This window comes from Puntigrus tetrazona, chromosome 13 (genome assembly GCF_018831695.1).
Source record: "Puntigrus tetrazona isolate hp1 chromosome 13, ASM1883169v1, whole genome shotgun sequence".
NCBI lineage: Eukaryota > Metazoa > Chordata > Actinopteri > Cypriniformes > Cyprinidae > Puntigrus > Puntigrus tetrazona.
In genome coordinates this window covers 10,051,087-10,073,372 of record NC_056711.1, presented here as the reverse complement: position 1 = coordinate 10,073,372, position 22,286 = coordinate 10,051,087, and the positions used below count along the sequence as shown (strand labels likewise).

At 37.5% G+C, this 22,286-nt stretch overlaps 2 protein-coding genes across 3 annotated transcripts in view; one reads left to right on the top strand and one right to left on the bottom strand.

Annotated features, from left to right (window-relative positions):
- The window catches only part of LOC122356762 (serine/threonine-protein kinase VRK2-like), a 12,244-nt gene extending 5,796 nt beyond the window's left edge, over positions 1–6,448 (top strand). The window contains exons 8-13 of one of the 2 annotated variants that reach the window (XM_043255817.1): positions 923–1,043; positions 1,394–1,452; positions 2,702–2,859; positions 4,742–4,885; positions 5,555–5,713; positions 5,929–6,448. In XM_043255817.1, the coding sequence (XP_043111752.1) occupies positions 923–1,043; positions 1,394–1,452; positions 2,702–2,859; positions 4,742–4,885; positions 5,555–5,713; positions 5,929–6,273 (986 nt within the window). In that variant the 3' untranslated portion in view covers positions 6,274–6,448. Of the gene's footprint in view, positions 1–922; positions 1,044–1,393; positions 1,453–2,701; positions 2,860–4,741; positions 4,886–5,554; positions 5,759–5,928 lie in introns of both variants that reach the window. The other variant, XM_043255818.1, reaches the window with a different exon arrangement.
- Positions 6,201–22,286, bottom strand: fancl (FA complementation group L). Its single transcript, XM_043255819.1, has 14 exons — positions 22,010–22,286; positions 21,787–21,845; positions 21,243–21,303; positions 20,855–20,911; positions 20,586–20,683; positions 17,628–17,724; positions 15,734–15,802; positions 10,611–10,761; positions 10,399–10,482; positions 8,710–8,755; positions 8,295–8,376; positions 6,687–6,803; positions 6,483–6,554; positions 6,201–6,336 (listed from the first exon to the last, which is right to left on the bottom strand). Exons 1-14 carry the CDS (start codon positions 22,094–22,096, stop codon positions 6,301–6,303), a joined length of 1,116 nt encoding a protein of 371 aa, XP_043111754.1. The 5' UTR covers positions 22,097–22,286; the 3' UTR covers positions 6,201–6,300.

Genomic DNA, 22,286 nt, shown 5'->3' with positions numbered 1-22,286 from the left:
AGTGTGACGTGTAACCAGAGTCCCGAGTGCTTCAGTTTCCACTGAAACATCAGGCTCTTATGAGTTGGTTCTTGTAATTAATCATCCAAGAAGATGAGTTAGAATCAAGAACATTGGTATCATTTATGAAATTAGATATATAAGAATATGTAAGCAAAAAAAAAAAAAAAAAAAAAAAGAGTTGGAATCTAATTGAAAATCTTAATCCAATCAAGAGTTTGTGAATCTGAGATGAACCGATTTAAGAAATCTGTATTGATATCTAGCCCAAGGTAAAAAAAAAAAAAATTCTTAGATATTAAATAAATTTGAGAAAAATAAAAGGTGAAGTGGGCCTTTAAAACGTTTTTAGTATACAAAAGACATTTACACTAGATGGCAGTTGTGTAATGTGCTACAGCAGAGGTGGAGTTGGAGGAGGTCTAGGGAGCACACGCTCTCAAGCTCTTCTCTTAAGGCCAGCAGAGACCCCACGGAATCCAGAAACATGTGGAAACTATTTGAGCCCAGACATTTATTTCTTTGTTTTACTGCTTGGCTCTCCATCGGAGAGAGTGTCGGGCCGGGCCACAGGCTGTCTGGATCATGTCAGAGGCCGTCAGGATCAGGTTCCTGGACGAGTCGCCAGACCAGACGAAGGAGGAGGAGTGTGAGAGAGATGTGAGGAACGCTGGTGGAGGAAACTGACCTCCTCTTTCAACTCTCAGCCCCTCTTAGAAAAGTCCCGTTAGCCTGTGAGGCAGGCCAGGGCACCAGCTGAGAAAACAAAATACTCCTCTCTATCAACCCCCCCTCCATTTCTCCACCTTTTTTATAAGGGTATATTTCAGCAGCCAATGGACGGGTCATTCAATCAAAGGGTTTTAACTTGCTTCTCAACCGACACTCAACTTCTTTTCCTTATCTTCACTTTCTCCAACAGCCCCATCCAGACGAGGAGACTTGGAGGTGTTGGGCTACTGCTTGCTTCACTGGCAGTGTGGAACTCTGCCCTGGCTCTCATCTCTGAGGAACCCAGCTGAGGTCCAAGAGGCCAAGGCCAAGTACGTTCCTTTTTTCACCACAGGTCTAGGTCTTGTGCTCTGTTGTGTACAGTGGCTGCCGATCAGAGGCTTTCTGTGCTTATTCAGCCTGAATTATTCACTCAGCTGCTTCGTTAAAGGCTTAAACCTCCACCAAAGGTTTAAGGCCACACGTTTTCTTTCTTGCCTGGAAATTTAAGCTGTGGATTATAAGAATCTGCAGATCCTTAGAATATAGAATAGAGTTCTATACAATAAAACTATTAAAATATGTTATATATTCCAATGAGTTAAAAGAAAGATTTGTATTGAGATGCATTTTGCAAAAGGACCTCTGGTTAACTTTTCCCTTTATTATATCTTGACCACAGGCTGATGTTAAACCTGCCAGATTCTGTCCTGATCATGTCCCCCTCTGGCTCCAGCACGGGTAGGTGCACGTGAGCATGCGAACCATTTGCATTGATCAACAAGGTATGGGGCAGGGACTTAGCCTCCTTGCTATCCCCACAAGCGCAATCTCCTTGCCTCTCCTTCATCAACGGACTCTAGCGTCCCCGCAGTATCTTTCCCCCCTCCACAGGGAGCGAGGGCACGTGCGTCTTCTGAAAGGGGGCTTTGTGATCTATGATTATGATGAGGCCTTATTCCCCCAACCTTGAGAGGCTGGCTGCAGCTGGACCAGAAAGATAAGACCTCTAACATGCATCAAGGCTGCGCATGTGGTATACATTCAGCTGGGCTGCCACAAAGAGAATGCGCACCGGCGTAGCACTGCATCTAGCATATTTATTACAGTGAAGAATGGAAGGTGCCCATATTAGACACACATTTGTGTTCTCGTATGAACAGAGAGGCCCTTCTACATTGTGCTCCTGCCACCGTCCATTTGTTAGGAAGATGTGGTTTTTGTTCCCTTTGGAATGAAAATTAAGTCTGCAGATGTAGGTTGTCACTTGGCCGGACTTTTGCGCATGCTTTCAGTAAGCATCTAGGTCAACTGCAGGATGCATCAACATAAAACATGCAGACCAGCTCAGTTGGGGTTTATCTGTGAATTATGCAAATAAACAACCGTGGTCCACCTCCACAGTAGCCCTCATTTCTGAAGTTGCCAAAAAAGATACATGTAGGACGCTTCACACGATTAGATGTTTCAACAATACGTCTTGCTCAACATCTGTTTTTTAAAATTGTTTATTAACTTGTATTGAAGTAATAGTCCACCCAAGAAAGAAGATCATGTCGTTACAGATGTTTTTTTTTTCTTCCTCAGAATATGAAGGATGTTTTGAAGAACTGTTGTTAAAATTATTAAATTCAAAATCTTAAAATTAATCCATGCAACCTGAATTGCATAGTATAATTCTGTTCTGTATGCATGCATGCGCAGCCTACATCAAATATGGTGATGTTTGGTGATGTTTAAAATATTTAAAATGTGTTTTTGTATTCAATGTAGTCCCTAGATTTTGGTTTAGATGAATTCATGCCACGAATTTTATTGTTAAAATAAAAAAAAACTGAAATGTTTTCCAAAATATCTCTTTGTGTACCAAAGAAAAAGGAAAGTCAAGAATGATATGAGGATAAATAGTGACAGAATGTTCTTTTTTGGGGGGTGAACTACACCTTTAGGTTTTGTGCATTGAGATGTCCTTCTTTCTGACCACTTGTAGAGATTGCCAAGTACCTGTCTACTGTGAAAAACCTTGGCTACAATGAAAAGCCAGACTACCAGGCCCTCAGGAAGGTTCTGTCAGTGTCCGGGCCACAAGGCCCATTGGACCTCTCTAGGCCGAGACCGTCGGAGACAGCCAGGCCAACCACACAAAGGGTGAGTGTGAGATGCTTTGGCACAGCAGCCCAGTAGTCTTAATAGAGACCATATGAGCCGGGGCTGGAGCATTCAGAGCAGCCTGTGGGCTGCGGCAGATTTATCTGTCTGGGAGAGAGAAGGAGATGCTCAGGTTTAGGAACCCTCCTCTGACCCTTTCCCTGCTACACTGACTCCCACTTCTTTTCAAAGCCATCTAACTGGCCTATTGGCGGCGTTGGAGTTGGGCCGAAGTAGTGCAGACCAGAAAAAAGTAGATTTATACAGTGGTGACAGACTCAGAGTTACTGAAGGCCCTCAGCCTGGGGCCACAGCTCAATGCAGTGTCAAAACCGTACAAGAAGGCTATTTAATTAAAGCGCTTTTATTTATTGCAATCACACGCAGGTTTATATTTCAATGTCTATATGTGCATTCAGAATTGAACAGCGTAAAATACACCACACTGAATTCCTGCACTCTATTACAAGAGACAAGAATGGCACTTTTCCTCTTTAAGGGGAATGAGCTGGTGAATCTTGACCGTGGTGTCGTAGGTTAACCTTTGCCGACCTTGCCAAAAGGCTTATTGGCTCTCAAGAGGTCTGGAGAGGAGAGACCTTAATTCCTCTGGAATCACTTCACAGTTGATCACTGCCAACTTGAACCGCTGAACTTTTGCAAACACCCGAGCAACCCAATTTGGGGCTGTTGAATACACACATTTTGCTGAGGCCAAAAGAGCGCCAGTTAGAATTGCCTCTCATTTTTATGTGGAGCTGTCCAGCAGTTTGATCTGTGGTTCAATAGGGAAGACTGAGTGTGGAGGATCTGGAGAAGGGTTGGTAAATACCCTCAGTGTTTAAGGTGTCATTTACTCTACTTGTATCCTGATATTGAAACTACTCTGCACAGTAAGTAATAGAGTAGACCACATGAAGAGTCTCCCTTCTACAGGTGTAGATTGACCTTTGAATTTTTCAAGCGTTTTATAACTAAAGCATGAATCATACAAATGATTTAAATAATATAAAAAAATATCATGCCATGAACAAATGTAAAGAAAAATGGTCAAAAGTCAGTAGTATAGTGATATATCTATTTTTTTTTTTTTTTTAAACCAAGCTGCTTCCTTTTAATCCTTGAACACAGTACAAAAATCTGCCCTCACTTTTAATTTCTGATCACTTGGATTTCAATTGAAGTGACTGGATTTCAGTCACTAGAAAAATTGGTGAACAAAGGTAAATGTGACCACACTCTCAAAGTTCCACAAGCACGATTACTTCAAGTCCATGGCTGAGAAGATTTGATTTTTCCTTCACTAAGTGAATTGACGTTCCTGTTTTGTGCCTAGGTAGTTGGGTGATGAATAGTTCTTACAAAGCAGTGTGCAGAAGTGTCTTTTCCACTGACCTTGACCACACTACCTTTTGCACAGATGGAAAGCATCAGTGTCAAGAGCAAGGGCATTAAGATTTGAATCCCTTTTTCTTTGTAGTTCTATTTTTCTCTGTGGTTCTGTTCATCTCCTTCTAGACGATGCAGCTTCAGTTCCTTTGAATAAAAGCTAAAACAACACCATCAATGTCCCCCTCGTGTCTCAGCTCTCCTGAAACCACGTCAGGCAGCGTGAGGCCAGCGGCTCCTTGTGTCACTCCAACACTCCTGGAGTTTATTTTGCCTACAGCTGACCTCGCTGGTGATCTGTGGCCAAATTTAGTTTGGACAGTTGCCACCTTAGGAGAGCAGTAGATGTCATTAATCAGGGCAGGTCTTCTCCTCTCAGGATCCAGGTCAGGGAGGGAACATTGAGTGCTCTCTTTCTCCCTTTTCTCTTGTGAATGCTCAGAGACAAAAGCAAGTAAATTTCTGTCATTTAATTTAACTTAACCTCCCACAGGCTGCAAGCCAGCCCAAGACTACTGAGAAAAAAACAGCAAGATCAAAGCCGGTGGTGAAAGCAGAGGAAGATGATGAGGAAGAGTTGGGCATGTCAACACCAAAGAAAGTTTGGAGCAAGACAAAACGAGAGACACATAAACAGGTAAAAAAAAAGGATTAAAAGCCAGTGTTTTTTGTCACTGTACTGAATATATACACTACCGTGCATAGTATTTGGGGTATGCAAGATTTTAAAATGGGTCTGATTCTCTTATGCTCAAATAACTCAAAACTGCATTTATTTGTTAAAAATATAGCAAAACAGATTAATCTTATGAATTTTGGTCAAAATGTGAAACTATGAATTTAATTATCTTTTGACCAGTAGGTGTCACTGAGCTGGCACTGCTCATGTGCTCTCAGGTCATGCTTGCAATAATGTACTAAACCCCTTGTCCGTTTGTACTTTGTTTTGCCAGAATTGTCTGAAGATGATCTGAGGCAATTTTAGAAAAACTAGGAAAAAAAAACATACTTTTTGCAAATTGATTACTGGTGGTGTTAGAGAGACTCCAAATTTGCTATGATTAAAATATTGAGACTGTCCTCTATATCTGTGTGCCAAATTTGTAATTTTTCTATGTGCTGTCATCACCTTTGGTGCTAGGCCTCTGGTCCTTAGTGTTCCTTCATTTTTTAGAAATGTTGATATGGTGCTTAAGAAACACATCATTATCAGTTAGAATTGGGGTATTTGATGAACAGAAATCAAGTTATCTTACAGTGGTTTAATAACTCTCATTAATATTATTCATTGGTGTCATCTTCACAGAGGCCAAACAAAGCAGACATGGCCGCTAAAGGAAGCGCCAGGCAAAGGCCTATGCCTTATGAAAGTGACGAGGACATCAGTGATGAAGATGAGCCCCTGCCTGCACGAGTTCATCCTAGAACAAGAGCAGGAGCCAGACAGAGACAGGAACTTGAACAAGTAAAACCAGCAGCAGAGCACAGACCAAATGTCAAATAGAAAACAGTAAATTATTCACTTACTCAAATTGATCAGTGTTTTAAAGTCACAGGAAATACAAATATGGTTTGCAGTGTTTATTTTTTGATACAAATGTCTATTAACAAATTCAACATACCGGCCTACTGATTTCTAACTTACGTTTTGAAAACATAACATTTGCTCCAACAACATAGGAAAAGAGGAACACAGATGTTTATGAGAGAAAGACCTCGAAGACCATGAGAGGAAGACAGAACCATCATTACTACAAGAACCAGCAAAAACATACTCAGAGACTAAATGATGACCATACAGAACTCTACGGCAGCAAACACAGCTGGAATCAGAACCGGTGGGAAGAAACCGATGATGAAGGAAGTGATGAACCGTTACAGTACCATTACAGAGAAGAAGATGGTTTTGGGAAATCAGAAAATCGGGGTAAATGGCCAATCAAAATTATGATCATCCTTGTTGTGATGACACTGAGTGTTGTTGGTTGTTGGTATTACCCTCATTGGAGCCGTAACACCACATGAACACTGTTCTGAATCAACAAACTGTTTTTAAGTGTTTCCTGTGACCATTTTCACAGTGATGGGCTGAAAATACAATAGAAATTAGCATAAATATTTTTTTGTCATTTTTTTGCACTAGAGATGTATTTTAACAGATGTGTATGTGGATTTAAATAAAGTGATTTTCAGAATTGTGCATTTGCTGTTATTGTGATTGAGTTGAATATTACCTTGCTGCAGTAAGGACATTCTCCAAACACGATATTAAAGCTTTGGCGGCTGGTGGGCAGACCTCTCAACCACTGGAAAGACAAATCAATTAAAGATGAAAAACTTTAGAAAACTGGTCATGGCGAGGTAATCTACGATCGTTCTGCTGTTTAAAATACTGTTACGTTTCTGCGTTTCTGATTACCCAATCTTCAAGCTCTTACCTCATAAAGACACGCCTGATGGAAAGGCTGGCCGCAGCGTGGGTCATTGCAGACCTGATCTGGAATGGCTGACTCAAGTCGATAAGAGTAACAGATGCCACATTCAACACTGAAACTCTGAGTACACAACAACAAAATGAGATAAGCTTTTAAGTGTACAAGCTGTCAGTAAAGGAACACCTTAGTGTAATCAGCAGTGACATTTCTGTCATCATTTACTCACCTTTGTGTTTTTTCAAACCTGTAGGATTTTCTATTTTTTTCTTGGAGCATAAAAGGCGAAATTTGACATCTACCAGATATTCATATACTGTATGTCATCGCAACAAAAGGGCGTAGAACTTTTTAGTCTTACTTTTAAGATGTGTATAAAAGCAGCATCTTAAAAGTGGTACACTCGTACGATGTATTCCAAGTCTTCTGAAGCTTGATAGCTTCGTATGGAGAGCTTTTTAATAGTCTTCTAGTAAGCTGTGTTGATGCCAACTAAAACTATTACAATTGTTTTCTTTAGGTTAAATAAAGCTGAAATGAAATATAAATATATGGTGAAAATTAAAATTAGAAAAGCTTGCCTTGGTAACTAACGGAGTCAATGAGTTGAACTCATGAATTTCAATCAAATCATTTCTGCTTTTCTTATGAATGCACCGATCATCAGAAAACAATGATTTTGATTTATACTTTAAAATAAGCTTTAAAATACTTTGTATAGGATGTACAGTGACTTTTTATTTATTAACTATTAAATCCAGTCTCCATTCCCTGCATCATTGGTAAATAGTAACTATTTTGATTAGTACTACACACAAAAAAAAAAAATAATAAAAAAAAATATATATATATATATATATATATATATATATATATATATATATATATATATATATATGTAAATTGTATCCCTGAGTCTGCTGCATTTATAATTCACTCTCCCTGCTGGTGCGTGGCAGCTCATATTTGTTCCCACAGGGTGAGGAGACTCAGGTGGACTCATCAACCCTATATATGCTTGACCCCCTCTTCACACAATCCTCCTGCTTAGCAAGACGCCTCAGCCAAGCTAGAGAATCTTTACACCCCCCATTCCCATGCTTCTGCTCTCTTCTCCTCCACCGTCCGTGTTTGCATATTGCCGTTCCGATAATTAGAGGCTTTTTTCCTAAGCAATCCATTAAAAGGATGGAAGATAAAAATTTCAACATCTGGTCAAGTAAACTTTTCTCGCTTCAGAATGATAATGATGGTCAAGCATTAATCTGCGGTACAGACTGTGAATAAACACTGCGCCCTTTCAACCCGCGAGCTGAAAGAGAGAAAGCATAAAAAATGCACACAAGGAAAAAAGATAAATGGCGGAGCTATGATTAAACAGCTCTTGATAGTGCTGAAGATTCTGCCACCTTTGTTATTGTAATGATCTTATCTGTAAACAACCCAATTAAAGGAAATCCGTACCCACCTCTCCCGATGATAAAAACATAAAGAGAAAAGGAGGTGGGAAAAAAAAAAAAAAAAAAAAAAAAAACACACCGCGAGCTTCAAATGTGATGTTGCTGTGGAACTAATTGTAAGTGGCAGTGTATGAGACGAAAATATGCAACGTACAGATTTTTCGTGGGTGGTAGGCGATGGAAATTCTATCTCCAACACATCCTTCATATTCTGTAGGACACTGCAGTCAGGGTTCCTATGAGGAGAGAAGGAAATCAGACCTTCATACACTAATTAAACGCATACAGTCAAGTCATGATGGTATAATGAATACAGCTCAGTGATTACTGCCCAAAAAATCCAGGATATCACTGAGAGAATCAACACTCTTGGCCAAGACATTCTCACTATGTGGTTTCTGATTCATTTTACACTGTAATACAGATTTTCTACTGAATGATATGTGCGGCATGCATATGAAATAGCAAATTTGAAATGAAATATGCAACATCTACTTTGATTCCTTGTTAATCATGTTCAAACTCCTTCGGAATAGGAATCAAACAGAAATGTATAATTATTCACTTACCATAAATGCATATTAGCATTCAACTTATTCCTTAAAGGAGTGACAACTGAAAGACACAAGCAAGAGTTAAAATGATGGTCAAATGATACTCGAAACAATACTAATAAAAAAAGTTAAATATTTTTGGTAATTTTTTCAATGTTTTTAAAAAGACATCTCTTAAGCTCACAAAGACTGCATTTATTTGTTAAAAATACAGCAAAAATGGTAATAATATAAAATAATATTACAATTTAAAATTCATTTTTTAAATATATATATTAAAATGCAATTTAGTCCTGGGATGGCAAAGCAGAATTTTCAGCAGCCTTCAAAATCACATGATCCTTCAGATTTGGTACTCAAGAAACATTTCTTATCATCACTGATTTTGAAAACAGTCTGGGATACATTTTCTATTTCAGGATTATGAATAGAATAGAAAAAAAAAAAAAACAGCATTTAATTAAAATTGGAATCCTCTGTAATTCTATAAATGTCTTCACTGTCCCTTTTATCAATTGAATGTGTTCTTGCTTAAAAAAAGTATTCATTTCTAAAAAGAATAAATAAATAAAAACTGAACGGTATCCATATCCATATGAATTCATATTCATTTAAATATTTAACAACAATATTATTTTTTTTAATTAAATAAACAATATTTATGTCATCAAATTATTTTATTGGTATTTTATTATTTTTTGACCCTAGTTAACACAGTTCCCCGTTATCTGTTCTGTCACATCTTCAATTATTCATTATTAAAACATACAGACTTATTTATGTTTTCCGTAATAGCGATCCACACCGGACTTCATAATGTTTGCAAAGCACCGGGGGACAGAAACGCCATCAACATAAATCATATCAATCAATCTGCATGGCAAAAACAAGCCCGAGGGAGTGTTGTATATGAAGGCAAGAACGGCGCTCACCCCCCTAATGTAGCCGAGCAGTTTCAATTAACTCTACCTCATCTCTCATTCAGCGTTCCTCACCTGATCGCAGAGCCCTGACAGACAATGCACAGCCGCGTCATTTCTTACCTCTAATCTCTATTCTCTCGAAGAAATGCCACAGACGAGCGGCCGAAAGCACAGGGCATTTCCCACTGTGACAAACAGTCTGACAGAAAGGGAAATATTCAAATAATTCAAATAAAACGCGCTCATCATGGCTGTTCCACCCGAGAGATCAATCTGGGAGGAACGTGATAGCCGCACTCTCTGTTTGTCATTTGTAAATGCAAAAAGCAATATTTCTGTCTGACCCCGCGCACGGAGGGTCCGCGACTGCCACCGTCTTGACTATTGAAGTGTGGATTTAATATCAATGAATAACATTGCTAGGCAACCGACAATGTGTTCTGTGTGCCATTGTCAGCCAAGCATGACCTTGGATTTAAAGAAACAATCACGGCGGCTTAAATAGTGCAAACTGACCTCCATTCCAGCACCATCTCACTCGAAATCTAAAAGCACGCTGCGCCGCAAACATATTGCGGGGCTGTCAGCTGGGCCGCTCCAGCTGTAGCGCTCCTGTCTAAATGCAGTAAAGCATTTACAGCATGTGCACTTATGTACGGAGGTAATTGAAAAACAAGAGGCACGAGTTTCTCACTTCCGAGCTGCCTCTCACATGCAGGAAAGCGTAATAAAAGCGGTATGGAGATAAACAGAGAGATTTGCAGATATGAAAAATGCCTACCGTGCTCAGCCCCGAGCAAACAGCACTCCGGCAGCATTTTGGGGTGTCTGGGGTCAATTTGTACCTTTATTGAGACATTGTTTCCTGGGGAAGAAGAGCGATATGGCAGCTTAATATCACGGGGAAATGATTGTGGATGGGTATAGCGGGATGGATGGGGGGTGATCTGCAAATAATGAGATTCAAATGTAGTAATATGAATGTAATGTTACCAATGGCCATTCTTCTCATGGAGTCTGCTTTTGTGGGTTTTTCTGGTTCCAGTACCCATGTCTGCTCATCGATCTCGTCCAGCACCGACCAGAACTCGGAGAGAGCCTCCACATTTAACAGGAACTGACTGTGGACATTGGCTAAGGTGCTCTGGGTGTAAAACAAAGGACAATAAATTAGTCTCGAATGTTTTTTTCCTGCTTGAGAGTTGGTATCTGACTTGTTTGTCGCTAAGCGGCAGTTTACTCAAAAATCTAATTTCATTGTAGCGATTAGCATACAAAATAAAAGTGTGTAATATAAATAAATACACTGTCATGTATATAATTAAGAAAAAATGTTTTATATATATATATATATATATATATATATATATATATATGTATATATACACACATATTATATTAATATATATATACACCTGTATATACATATTTTTAAAATTGTGTATTTATATACACAATTTACACAGTACACACACACACAATGTAAATAAAAACTTTTTTGATACGATTAATCATAATTAATCTTTTGACAGCACTCTTTTACAATATTTCCTTTAATGTACTCACCCTCATTTCAATCAGATAAAACATTTCTTCATGTATTTTAATATATTTTTTATTAAATAAATTAACAATTTTAAAGTAAAATAAACATATGTATAGATTAATTGTTTAAAATATGATCAATAACATCCATGTAGAATATAGATAGGGTGATTGCATTTCATCATGGCAACTGCAGAAGGAGTGGAATGACTATAATTAAATGATTTCTGGGCAATAAATATGAAACACTGTATACCACTAAGTCATAATCATGCAACTGACCAATTACCATACTGCATTTTTATATATATATATGATATTTTTCACACTGCATTTAAAATCGAACCGGCTTAAACATTTCAGTTTGAACGGACAGGAAGCCTCTCAGTACACAGTTGTACTCTTAAACGTTTTTCCAACTCTCAGAAGTGCCTAGACGCTAGAAATAGTATCCTTTTACATTTTTGTGCAACTCTTGATCTGCAGGAACAACAGGGTTTTTTTTTTCCAGTCTGACATTGGCTAGGCTGTCTTTAATAACTCCTGAACACTTCTGCATATGGAAGATGTTGATACTGTCCACATGTCTGGTTTCATATCACTGCTTTATACAAACTCTTCAACCTCTGCCATCAACACTCGGGGAGGAAAATGAAAAAAAGAAACGTTCCCACTGAAGTCTTGCCAAGTCTTCATCAACTACCTGTCAACAAACCATTGATTAAAGCACCAACCAAGAACGAATCAAATATAAAAAGTGACTGAACAGGAAAAGACCAAAACTCATACATCAGCAAACAAGAGAAATTCAGCAATAGCGTTTGATCACCGAGAACCACAGACGACCCATCTACGGTTCAGCATAACGGCTTCCTCTAATTCTAACATACACAAACACAGTAGGCCTCTGTTTCCTTTGGAGCTGTCCAGTGGCGAGGCAGAGCTAATGGTTTGAGTATGGCCGCTCATAAATCACAGCTGATGATTGACAGCTGATGGGCTCTGGCCCCGTTTCACTCCATGCTGTCAGATTGAGGGAGCACAGGTCGCCCACACCGCTGTGACCTCAGACCCACACTCCTCGCTTTCCACCCGGCTGCCAATTCAAGGCCTTTAATCTCAGCCCAAAATCAGAACGCTTTAGTCTGGACACCAGATCCTCTCTGCTCAAAGCCACGGCCGCCGCTTTATTTTTAGTGCTGATAAATACAAATAGGCTTATTAAGCATTGGCAGCAGCTGCGATTGAATTTTTGTGTTATCAAACTTTTGAATATCTAAAATGATGCCACCCTAAATGCATATATATATTTTGAGCACTGTAAGATTAGACTGTATACTGCTGAAGGTAAACTTTTGGAAAACAAAAGATATTTCAATTTGGATGAACTTATGATCAACTTATGTATTTTACGAAAAAAAAAAAAAACATTTCTAGAAGCTGAAGTCAGTCATATTTCATTTTGCTTTTAAAGACTGAAATGAGAATTATGACATTGACTAATATTATTTAATTTTATTGACAGTAAGATGATATTTAATTATATTGACAGCCACAGTAAAATTACACACGTAGACATAAAAAATAGGTTATTTGATATCAGATGGAACAAATATATAAAAAGAAAGAAAAACACGTCTACATAAACACTCAGACAGTATCAATGTTATCATCACTTCTTTTTATGCACAGTTTGATGTATCACATCAGAAAGGAATGATGGAAAAAAAAATAATTTTGAAAAGAAATCCTTTAATTCACCCAAAAAGTTTTTATTTCTGACTCACCGGGAAAGGGTTAATGTGAACAATTGGAGATTGAAATGCATTTTGCAAATAAAATGTGTAAAAAAAGGTAAAAAAAAAGTCATATTTAGCATATTTGAGCAATTATTGTAATAATTTTCTTCTCCTACTTAGTGATATATAGTGTCAGTTTAGCGCCAGGAAGTGATGATTTTCTTCTTTCTGACAGGTTGGATGGAAATAGTGCTTATTCGCAAACGTTATATATGATATTCCAATTTTGCTGTTTAATCTGCAACTTAAGATGGATACCCGGCTGGAGTATTTTTAGTGGTCTGTATTTTTGCTGTGATTCAAAGGAAAACTAGATTGATTTTACATTGTGAGATGTTAAATCACATTTGTCAACAGTAATTTTGAAGCATTGTAATATCTCAACAACATAATACAGCCAATCTCAGCTAATTTAAGAGGGACAGCGCTGGCTGCATTTAGTGGATGGGATCTCATGTGTTTTTCTTTTGTCACATAATTTGTGTGCGCTGATGTTGATTATGCGCCTGATTCTCTGATACATTTCCATACATGTTAAACTGAAGAGCACAGAGTCAGAGCCGGATGAAGCAGCCAGATCTGGTAATTGAACATAACAAAACAAATCAAATGACTTTTTTTTTTCTTTTTTTTCCTCAGACAGTAGCACTAAGGCAATGGATATGCAGACGGAAAAAAAAAAAACCCTAATCAGTAATCTGGATGAATCTACTATTTCTTAAGACTAGAGCATATTAATGTGAATGAGCTTTTCCTGATGCCACGCAGGAGGGGACGGTTTGATATAGGAAGGAGAGCATAAAACAAATATGATGGGTCATTGTGCCAATACAGCACACACAATTTAGCATTGCACAGGTGCAAAGACGCAGCAATTATTTCCCAATTAATGCCGGTTGTGTGATTATAGTTATGCTTTTATTTAAATATATGGTGCAGGCTGGATGTCCTCATAATTGAATTTCTCTTGGAAATGTGCCCGAAATGTGGAACGGCACAATGGATTCCTCCCCAGTGAGGTGACAGCATGCTTACTGTTCTGTTAACTCTCCCAATTAGGTCCCTCCTCATAATGTTCAATGGTGCATTTTCAGTCATTTAGTGAACAAGTGTCAAGTAAATAAATCAATAATTGCACACGGATAAATATGTATTCCTTAATGCTCAAAGTCTATAATTGTGATTGTTAAGGACCCACCACGTAATGAAGCAATGCTGCGCTAAACAAATTAGTATTATACTGCAAAAAAACACAATGCATAGTGGAGAAGAGCCATACATGACCCTGGAGTACATTATAAACATAAAAGTACGTGAATATGGTAATCATTCGTTTTAACTGTAAACGGTGGCCTTTTGATACCTGTGTAACTAATAAATGCATGGTGTCAATACATTTATTAATTATTAATATATGTATTAATATTATATTATTTATTAATATTATAATAATACAATTTTCATCACTGTTTGGTAGTCGACATGTTTAGGGAATTGTATTAATGTTAATAATTATATTTTATCATACATATGCTATAAAAAATATAAAGCTATATAAATTGACAGTAAAGGCATTTAATTTATATTAAATAATAAACAATTTCACAGTATAACTTTGTTCAATTAAATAAATCCTGTAAATCTGTCCAGGTGAACATGCAGGACTTCTTTCAAAAACATGGAAAGATCTGTAAACCCCAAACTTTTTCACCTGTATTGTATTTAATTTTTTTTGAATAGACTGAAGGGTTAAAATTCATGCAGTGAGCATTGTTTCTCTTTGTGCTCTCCAGGAGTCGGGCCGGGTGGCTGGTTGAGTGTAAATCCTGCTGAGACACACCTGCACCGCTGTGTCCGCCACCAAACAAAGAGCACACCCCGCCAAATCTCCTGATCCATATTCTACATTACTCACAAACTCACTGACTCTCTCTTTCTCTCTCTCTCTCTCCCTCTAAAACACACACACACACACACACACACAGTCAGTTGAGCGCAGGTAATCATTACTCATTCAAATGTACGCGAGAGGCAGGCAGACAGGCCTTTCTCTTCCCTGAACAGAGGAGATGCATCAAGACATCAGCAGCGCAGCAGGACTTCAGCCGACAGAAGGCTGCTGTGTGCTGAGCTGGTCTTCTCTGTCAGAGAGCCATGTTCCACCGCCATCCCTCACCCAACACAACGCACAACCCTCCCTAACTCACACCACTGCTGCGCAATATGCCAAGTCGCTTTCATCCACCTCAAAGTAATTGGAGCAAACGTATGACTGAAGAGGAGCCTGTTTTTCAGGGAGGAGGCGAAAACAGAGGACGATGATAAAAGAAAACGACAGTGAAAAATGGGTCTTCGTTCTCGCTTTTAATTGTTATACGTAAGAGGAAACTCGTTGAGGCTCATTAGAGGCCGCTAACATATGTAGCTTTCCAGATCGCCGTCCTGTCGGTTTATTTGGCACAGTTTGAGCCTTTGTGAGGGGAGTTATTGTTTTTTTATGGAAGCAACATCAAAGCGCCGGTGGAACGGAACACCTTTATCAAGAAAACACACCTTCAAATGCCAAAAAACTTTGTTAATTAAAAACATTGTACTTTTAATTGTTTTGTTTTGTTATAAAAAAAAAAAAAAAAAAAAAAAAAAAAAACCAGGACAATTTTGGTAATATGATAAAAAGCCAAATCAAAAGTTAAGCAATTCACAACTTGGAGAGAAAAAAAAAACAATATATTTTTTTCTATTTAAAAACTTAAGCAATTCACAACTATGTACCTGAGAGGTCCACGTGATGACCAATGGAACAGGAAGATCTGCAGAAAACTCTGGGGCCTCGTCTGGATACTATAAAGAGAGAGTGAAAAAAAAGAGAGAGGTATATGATCAAGGTTTAAAACAGTATATGTGGAAAGTAGTACTTTAGCAGATGATTTTATCACTAAAAATGTAAATAGAAGTCTGAATTAGTGTTTTTCAAATATTAAAGGGTAAAAGGATATATATCAGGAGTGAGATTTTTGTGACTGTAAATTACAATATTACAAAATATCTCCAAAATAATTCATAAATAAGTTTTTTTTTTAATCTTTCTCTTCATCAAATACTCTTGAAAAAATGTCACGGTTTACACAATATTGAACAGCATATTAATAATAAGAAATGTTTCCGGAGCACCAAATCAGTATATTAGAATGTTTGGTAAACCTTAATGAGCATGAGGGTAATGACAATGGTATATGATATGAACACCAAACAGTAGTAATGCATGTTATATACAACATAATATAAAATTTAAATCATAAATAAATACAAAGTTGAAATGATTAATAATATACTTATATTAAAATAAACTATAGATTTAAAGAACATAGTTAAAACACTAAAAGAACTCATCACACCTGAATTCCTTTCTTAATCGACCTTCTTAATCAAATTCCTGTACATAGATGTCCATGCTACAACCAATAATACAACTACGGGTATGACCCCACAACCCACATTTCCACCGGCAGCAGAGATGCCTTTACTGACTCCTGTTGTGTAAGCTGCTGCTGGGTGACGGAGGGCCTCATGAGAGGTGCCCGGCTCCGGGAAGATGAGCAGATGTGAGGTGGGTAGATCACGGCTATTTTTAGCACCCTACAGGACGGTGGGCAGGTGGGCACAGGGGGCTTCTCACGCCCTGCTGAATCTCATCAGGACCCCGTGCAGTGTCCACAAGGAGCCACTGGCATCTATACCATGTCACCGCTTCCAACGCCAGGCAGAGCTCACTCATGCAGCCCGACTCTTCGACTAAACCACTCACACGCCACAATTTTCTGCTTCTTCTGTGGCCCCTGTAATCACCTTACGAGGATCACTCATGGTCTTATCTGTGCCACCGCATCCCCGCACACTCTCTCGCCTCTCCTTCAGGCCCTGCCGCAATCTCACGGATCCATCTCTCAACATAATCTTACAGTCTCAGCACATTAGTGCCACCTGCTTAAAGTTAGATACCTAAACCAAAGTTCTGCTCCTTTTGCAGTCCAGCTGAGTCTGAGAATCTAGATACAGAAAGCTGTGTGAACTTATCCAGCCATATGTGACCCACAAAAATCTGAAATTTGCCAATTAAATTAGCCAAATATTTTGTGTGAAATTGTAAAATTTATAAAAAAAGTATAAATTGTAAAATAATAATTACTAATAATTAAAAAAAGAAATATAGTAGGAATTGTTGAATAATTTTTTTAATAAATATTATTTTGAAACCTTAACACACACACACACATATACATATATACATACATACATACATATATATATATATATATATATATATATATATATATATATATATATATATATATATATATATATATATATATACATATATATATATATATATATATATTATGTATATAATATTTAAACATTTATTATCATTTTACATTTCCTTTTAAGCAGCTCAACTGTTTCCAACACTAATAATAAAAAATTGGAGATAAATAAATAATCATGCTAAATTATTGTGTTAAGCTCACAAAACCTCGTTTTTACTGAATGTAACTCATACAACCCTTCAAAAAAAAAAAAAAAAAAACATGGACAAACTGACCATAAGATAAAACATTAAGCTGAGAAAGAAAAAAGAAATAAAACAGGGCTTGACCCATGGTTTGACCTTGGACTTGAGCTTGACTGTAATGGCGTGTTGACGACCTGCAGAGTCCTCTGCCTTCAGCTTGAGTGTGTGGAACTCTGCATCAATGAAGAGCAGCCTGCCAAAACAGATCAATATCATCAAACATAAGAGCACATACAGTACACACACACCAGACAGCTCAACAAAGACCACTTACAGAACATCTTTAAGTAAAAACACAACTGTTTCATTGAAGCATGTGTATTTTGATTATTCTAACTAAATCAATCAAACTATATATATTTAGTTTTAGAGGAGAAGGACTATTTTGGTTGATTTCTTCATTTAAAGAAGCTCCACAGACCTACACAATCATTTCTCTCAGCAAAGAGCGCTGAAAGTTTTGAATCGACTACAGCGACCACAACTGATTTATTGCTAAAATTCCAGCACTTCACATGACACACTTGTATTTCAGCAGCTTATTTACGAGTTGTGTAACAGCATATCGTGGTTAGTCCATACATGCACACTTTGCTCCGAGTGTTCCCGTTGGCAAAACCTGCAGGATCACATATCCACATTCTGTCTCTAAGCACTTAGATCCACATAAAAACTCTGGGAGAAGAACCTTTACACTTTTCTTTGGCTCACACTCTTCTCTTCTATTACTACAAAAACTTTTTATAACACTTATTTGTGTGACCAAAAGTATTTTTAGTGTCTTTCGCACTGATCAAAAAAAAAAGTACACTGGTATCACCAGCAAAACCATTAATACCAAAGAGTTAACAGATTTCTTTTTTATAACTTACTTTTATTTCCAGTGCAAATGTCAAAATATTCTTAAAGATACACAAGTCACACTTACTTGCGAAGTAAATGGCAAAAAAGCAGTGTTGCCAAGTCAAATGGGCTACTTTGACGCTCTTTTTCTGGATTTTTTTTATGTCAGCAGGTTGAAGCAACCCCAATAACGTGATATTTAGCCCTTAAAATACAATACAGATTTCTACTGGCAAACAAGTCAAAAGCACTATGCAACATATAGCCGTTTTGCAACGCATGCAACATTTAATGCAACAACTATTCTAATTATAAATCTTTTAATTTGTGGAAAGGCAAATTAATACGTTTAAAAACATTCATAAAAAAAAGAATCTGTATGCAAGCTATAAAAACTGAATGCAAATGTACTATTTAGCTGTTATTTAAAACAAAACAAAAATTATGAACGCATATTAATAGTTAAACAAAGAAATTGCATTCTAAGCTTATTTTAAAACCATTATCATTGGTGGTAATATTTGTCAACACTGTTCGTAATTTTTGATGCAAACATTTTGACATCCACCAACAAACACTTTTTATTTTCTGTTCCACCCAAAAAATTTCCTTAATGCTCAGTGTTTTCCCATCACAAACCAATGAAGCAACAGGACAAATCTTTTGCATCACATTCAATTACATGAGCTTTTGGCACAAAATCACACCAATCATTCATTTCTTCAAAATTGAGATCTCTTTTCTGAGCTGGAACCCCATTCAGCCACTCTGCATTCTACAGGATCTCCCCGCCACAGTATCAGGCCTTGCTGGCGCGTTCACCTCAGTTGATTGAAACAGCTTGACGGCTCGATGTCTTGCTGGGAGGATTGATGAGAGCATTACATTTGCAACTAGAAAATCAGCTCCTCATAAATGGCGAAGGAACATTTGGCATGTTTGCATACAAACAGGCCATAGATGAAAGCGTAAAGCTGTACAAAAAAACCAAAAAAACGGAAGAGTAAGATGGGGAAAACACAAACCGTAATACCGTCAAGGCCACTTTTTTGCGAAGGCTTCTCGTCACAACTTTCCAGATATGCAAAAAGCCAGCTGCTGAAAATAGTACAGTTATTCCATTCTCACAGGTGCCACCAGGGATCATGGGTTTTAAGATATAACTGCTGGCTAGAGTGAGATGGTGAGAAGACCAGCCAATAGGAAACCTGCTTAGGTGTCATTATCTTGGCGGGGTGTTAAAAGACCACAGCGAGAGGCCCTGCGCTTCTCTCTCATACATGTGCAAGGTGTGACAACCTCTCACCACGGCTCCCATGCACCAATTGTCTAAAAAAAAAAAAAAAAAAACTGAACCGTTTCAGATGACGATGTCAGACCAAACGCAATATCTCACAGTAAAATGGGAACAAAATGGGATCAAAGTCAAAATATTCAAGTTTCATTTTCTTATGACCTAACGCTTTGGCTGCGACACTCCAAATAGCACACTTACACTGCAGTCAGAGACTGATGTTTTGTAATTTTCTAAATATCTGACTCTTTTGAACTATTCTGGGGATAAGAGGGGAGAACAGACCTGACCCCATCTATACAGTAATTAACAGTAAATGTGGCTTCTTCAAGGCAACTAAAACTCATTAAAATGACCAGGTTCTGCGGCACTTCCCCCTTCCTAAACCAATCAGGGTCCACAACTGTGCCGGACTTGAGGCTATTAACAGAGACACGAATTAAGGATCTTAATTAATCTCAAGTGCATTTACAGATAGCGCTGGTTTATAATACTTCTGACCGCAATTCAGGTCTGAAACGTGCACCTTATTTCCAGCCTAACTTTTCAGCCTACATTTCCCCATTAAACTTGAGAGTGGGTCTCCAATTAGACCAATTTGCATTTGCTAATATCATAATTATATCTTTGGACATTAATAGAAAGTGGAAAATGAGAAGCCTAGTGAAATCGCAGCTTGATACGTGGCTGACAGACACCACATTAGCCTCTTCTATTACAAAGCAAGAAATCTGACACGCTATTTTCAGGAAACTATAGTAAATTAATGATAGAAGTATGCGTGCTATTAGTGTTCTACACGTTTACAGTAATGCAAAGGATTTGTACTGTATGCACGTAATTATGAGAGAACACTATGCGATGGAGGCTGAGAGAAGCACTAGGCCACGAAAAAAAATAAATAAAAAAAAACATACTTATCCCATCCTAAGTTCTCCATTTCTGTTATCAGCTGGGAATAATACTGAGGTGGTGAGAAGGACTGGCATCCCGGTCGGCTCTTCAACGCCACTTCCTGATAATAGACAAGTTCGTAATGAGAATCATTTATTCAATCTCTGCGGGACTCATGTGCTTATTATGGTAATATGATGCCGAACATTACATCATGTATAACATTTGTCAACATGGATATGGTAATGTCCAACCCCGGGGATAAATCATGCAATATTTTAACTATATTTACCAATACTGTCCTGAGTTCCAGGATAAAAGCCGTCAAATTAGTTGAATGCTGTAACCTCTGTTGAAAGAAAATCAATAAAATACAAATGTTGTGATTAAACTATTAGGCTACATACAGCATATCAAAACCAGCACCTGTCATTTGACTAATGGAAATGACCACAAGAGTTAATTATTAATAATTTTAAATTCATAAGAAAATAATGAACTTTAACTAGTTAGGGTACCGCATAAATCTAGGCAGGGTAAATCATAAATCTAATCGTTTTACCCTAGAGGCGTATGGAAAAAAAAGCTTTCCCCCCATGCTAAACATTATGTGTTAATTAAGACGTATTTCTAGAATGATGAGAAATAGCTGCTAACTATTTCCCTTTGATTTATTGTACCTGCTTCACAATATGTTGATAACCATGAAGTAGCCGTTTCATTTGCCAGCAACAATGAAGTCTGCAAAGCAACCAAAGACAAGCACAAGGAAATGAAATACTACTACTACTAATATTTTTTAAATATAAAGTAAAAATCAAAACAAGTCAAATAATAATAATAATAATAATAATAATAATAATAATAATAAAGTACTGTTTATGTGACTTATTTAAACTAGCTAACTAACTTAAAATGGACTGAAAATATATTGGAGTAGTTTAAAAGCATTTGGATAACAAAAACAAATATGAAACTGATTTTAGTATTTTTGCTTACAATATAGAATATTTTGTTATAAGTGTAGCAGAAATTCATTCATTGTTTTATATATGTCTATATCTTCTAAATGACATTTTGTTTGATTGTAGTTTTGCACTCTGCTACCCTGATAAAAAGGCAGTAGTATCCACAGGCATAACATTCGACGGCCATCATATACTAAAATAAATAAATAAATAAATAAACGAATCAATACTTTTAAAGAAATACAATTAATCGTACTTTGCCCGTTTCATCCGTCGATCAGGCGGCAGAGATATTCTTATCCTAAAGTCTTTTTCCTGTCAAAGATAAAATAATGAGAAAAATGTGACACTTGTGACAATCGGTTCACCTGCTGGTATTGGATTCACGCGACATCACACTTTCACACCGTAAACGAAGCTGACAACCTACGTTGTCTTATTTAGCGTGACTGTGAACGGATATGTAAAACTTTTCTTACCAGTGCCGTGATGAACCCGTCATAGACCGTCTTCTGCTTGTTAAGCGGAATGATCATAGGATTTTCTCTCATCGGCAAACAGTTCATGATGAAAAACAAGTATGCCAAAGCACGGGCTGAAAATAAACCGCTAGCTAAACGCCTATTTAGATGTCGTGGCAATAAAATAAACCGCGTAAACACAAACTAAAGTTTTACAGGCAGAAAACTACCAAACGCTGCTTTTAGAAGCCTTGCCCACTGTTGTCACGCAGGCGAAGCGAAAGTAACTTCCCGC

What these genes read in the sequence shown, in the direction of transcription:
- fancl (XM_043255819.1), bottom strand. Translation starts at nt 22,096, where the DNA reads ATGAACTGTTTGCCGATGAGAGAAAATCCTATGATCATTCCGCTTAAC. An exon ending in TGGAACTCAGGACAGTATTG is followed by an intron (nt 20,684 to 20,854) that starts GTAAATATAGTT and finishes GTCTATTATCAG; the next exon opens with GAAGTGGCGTTGAAGAGCCG. An exon ending in CAGTCAAGCTCAAGTCCAAG is followed by an intron (nt 15,803 to 17,627) that starts GTCAAACCATGG and finishes CTCTCTTTATAG; the next exon opens with TATCCAGACGAGGCCCCAGA.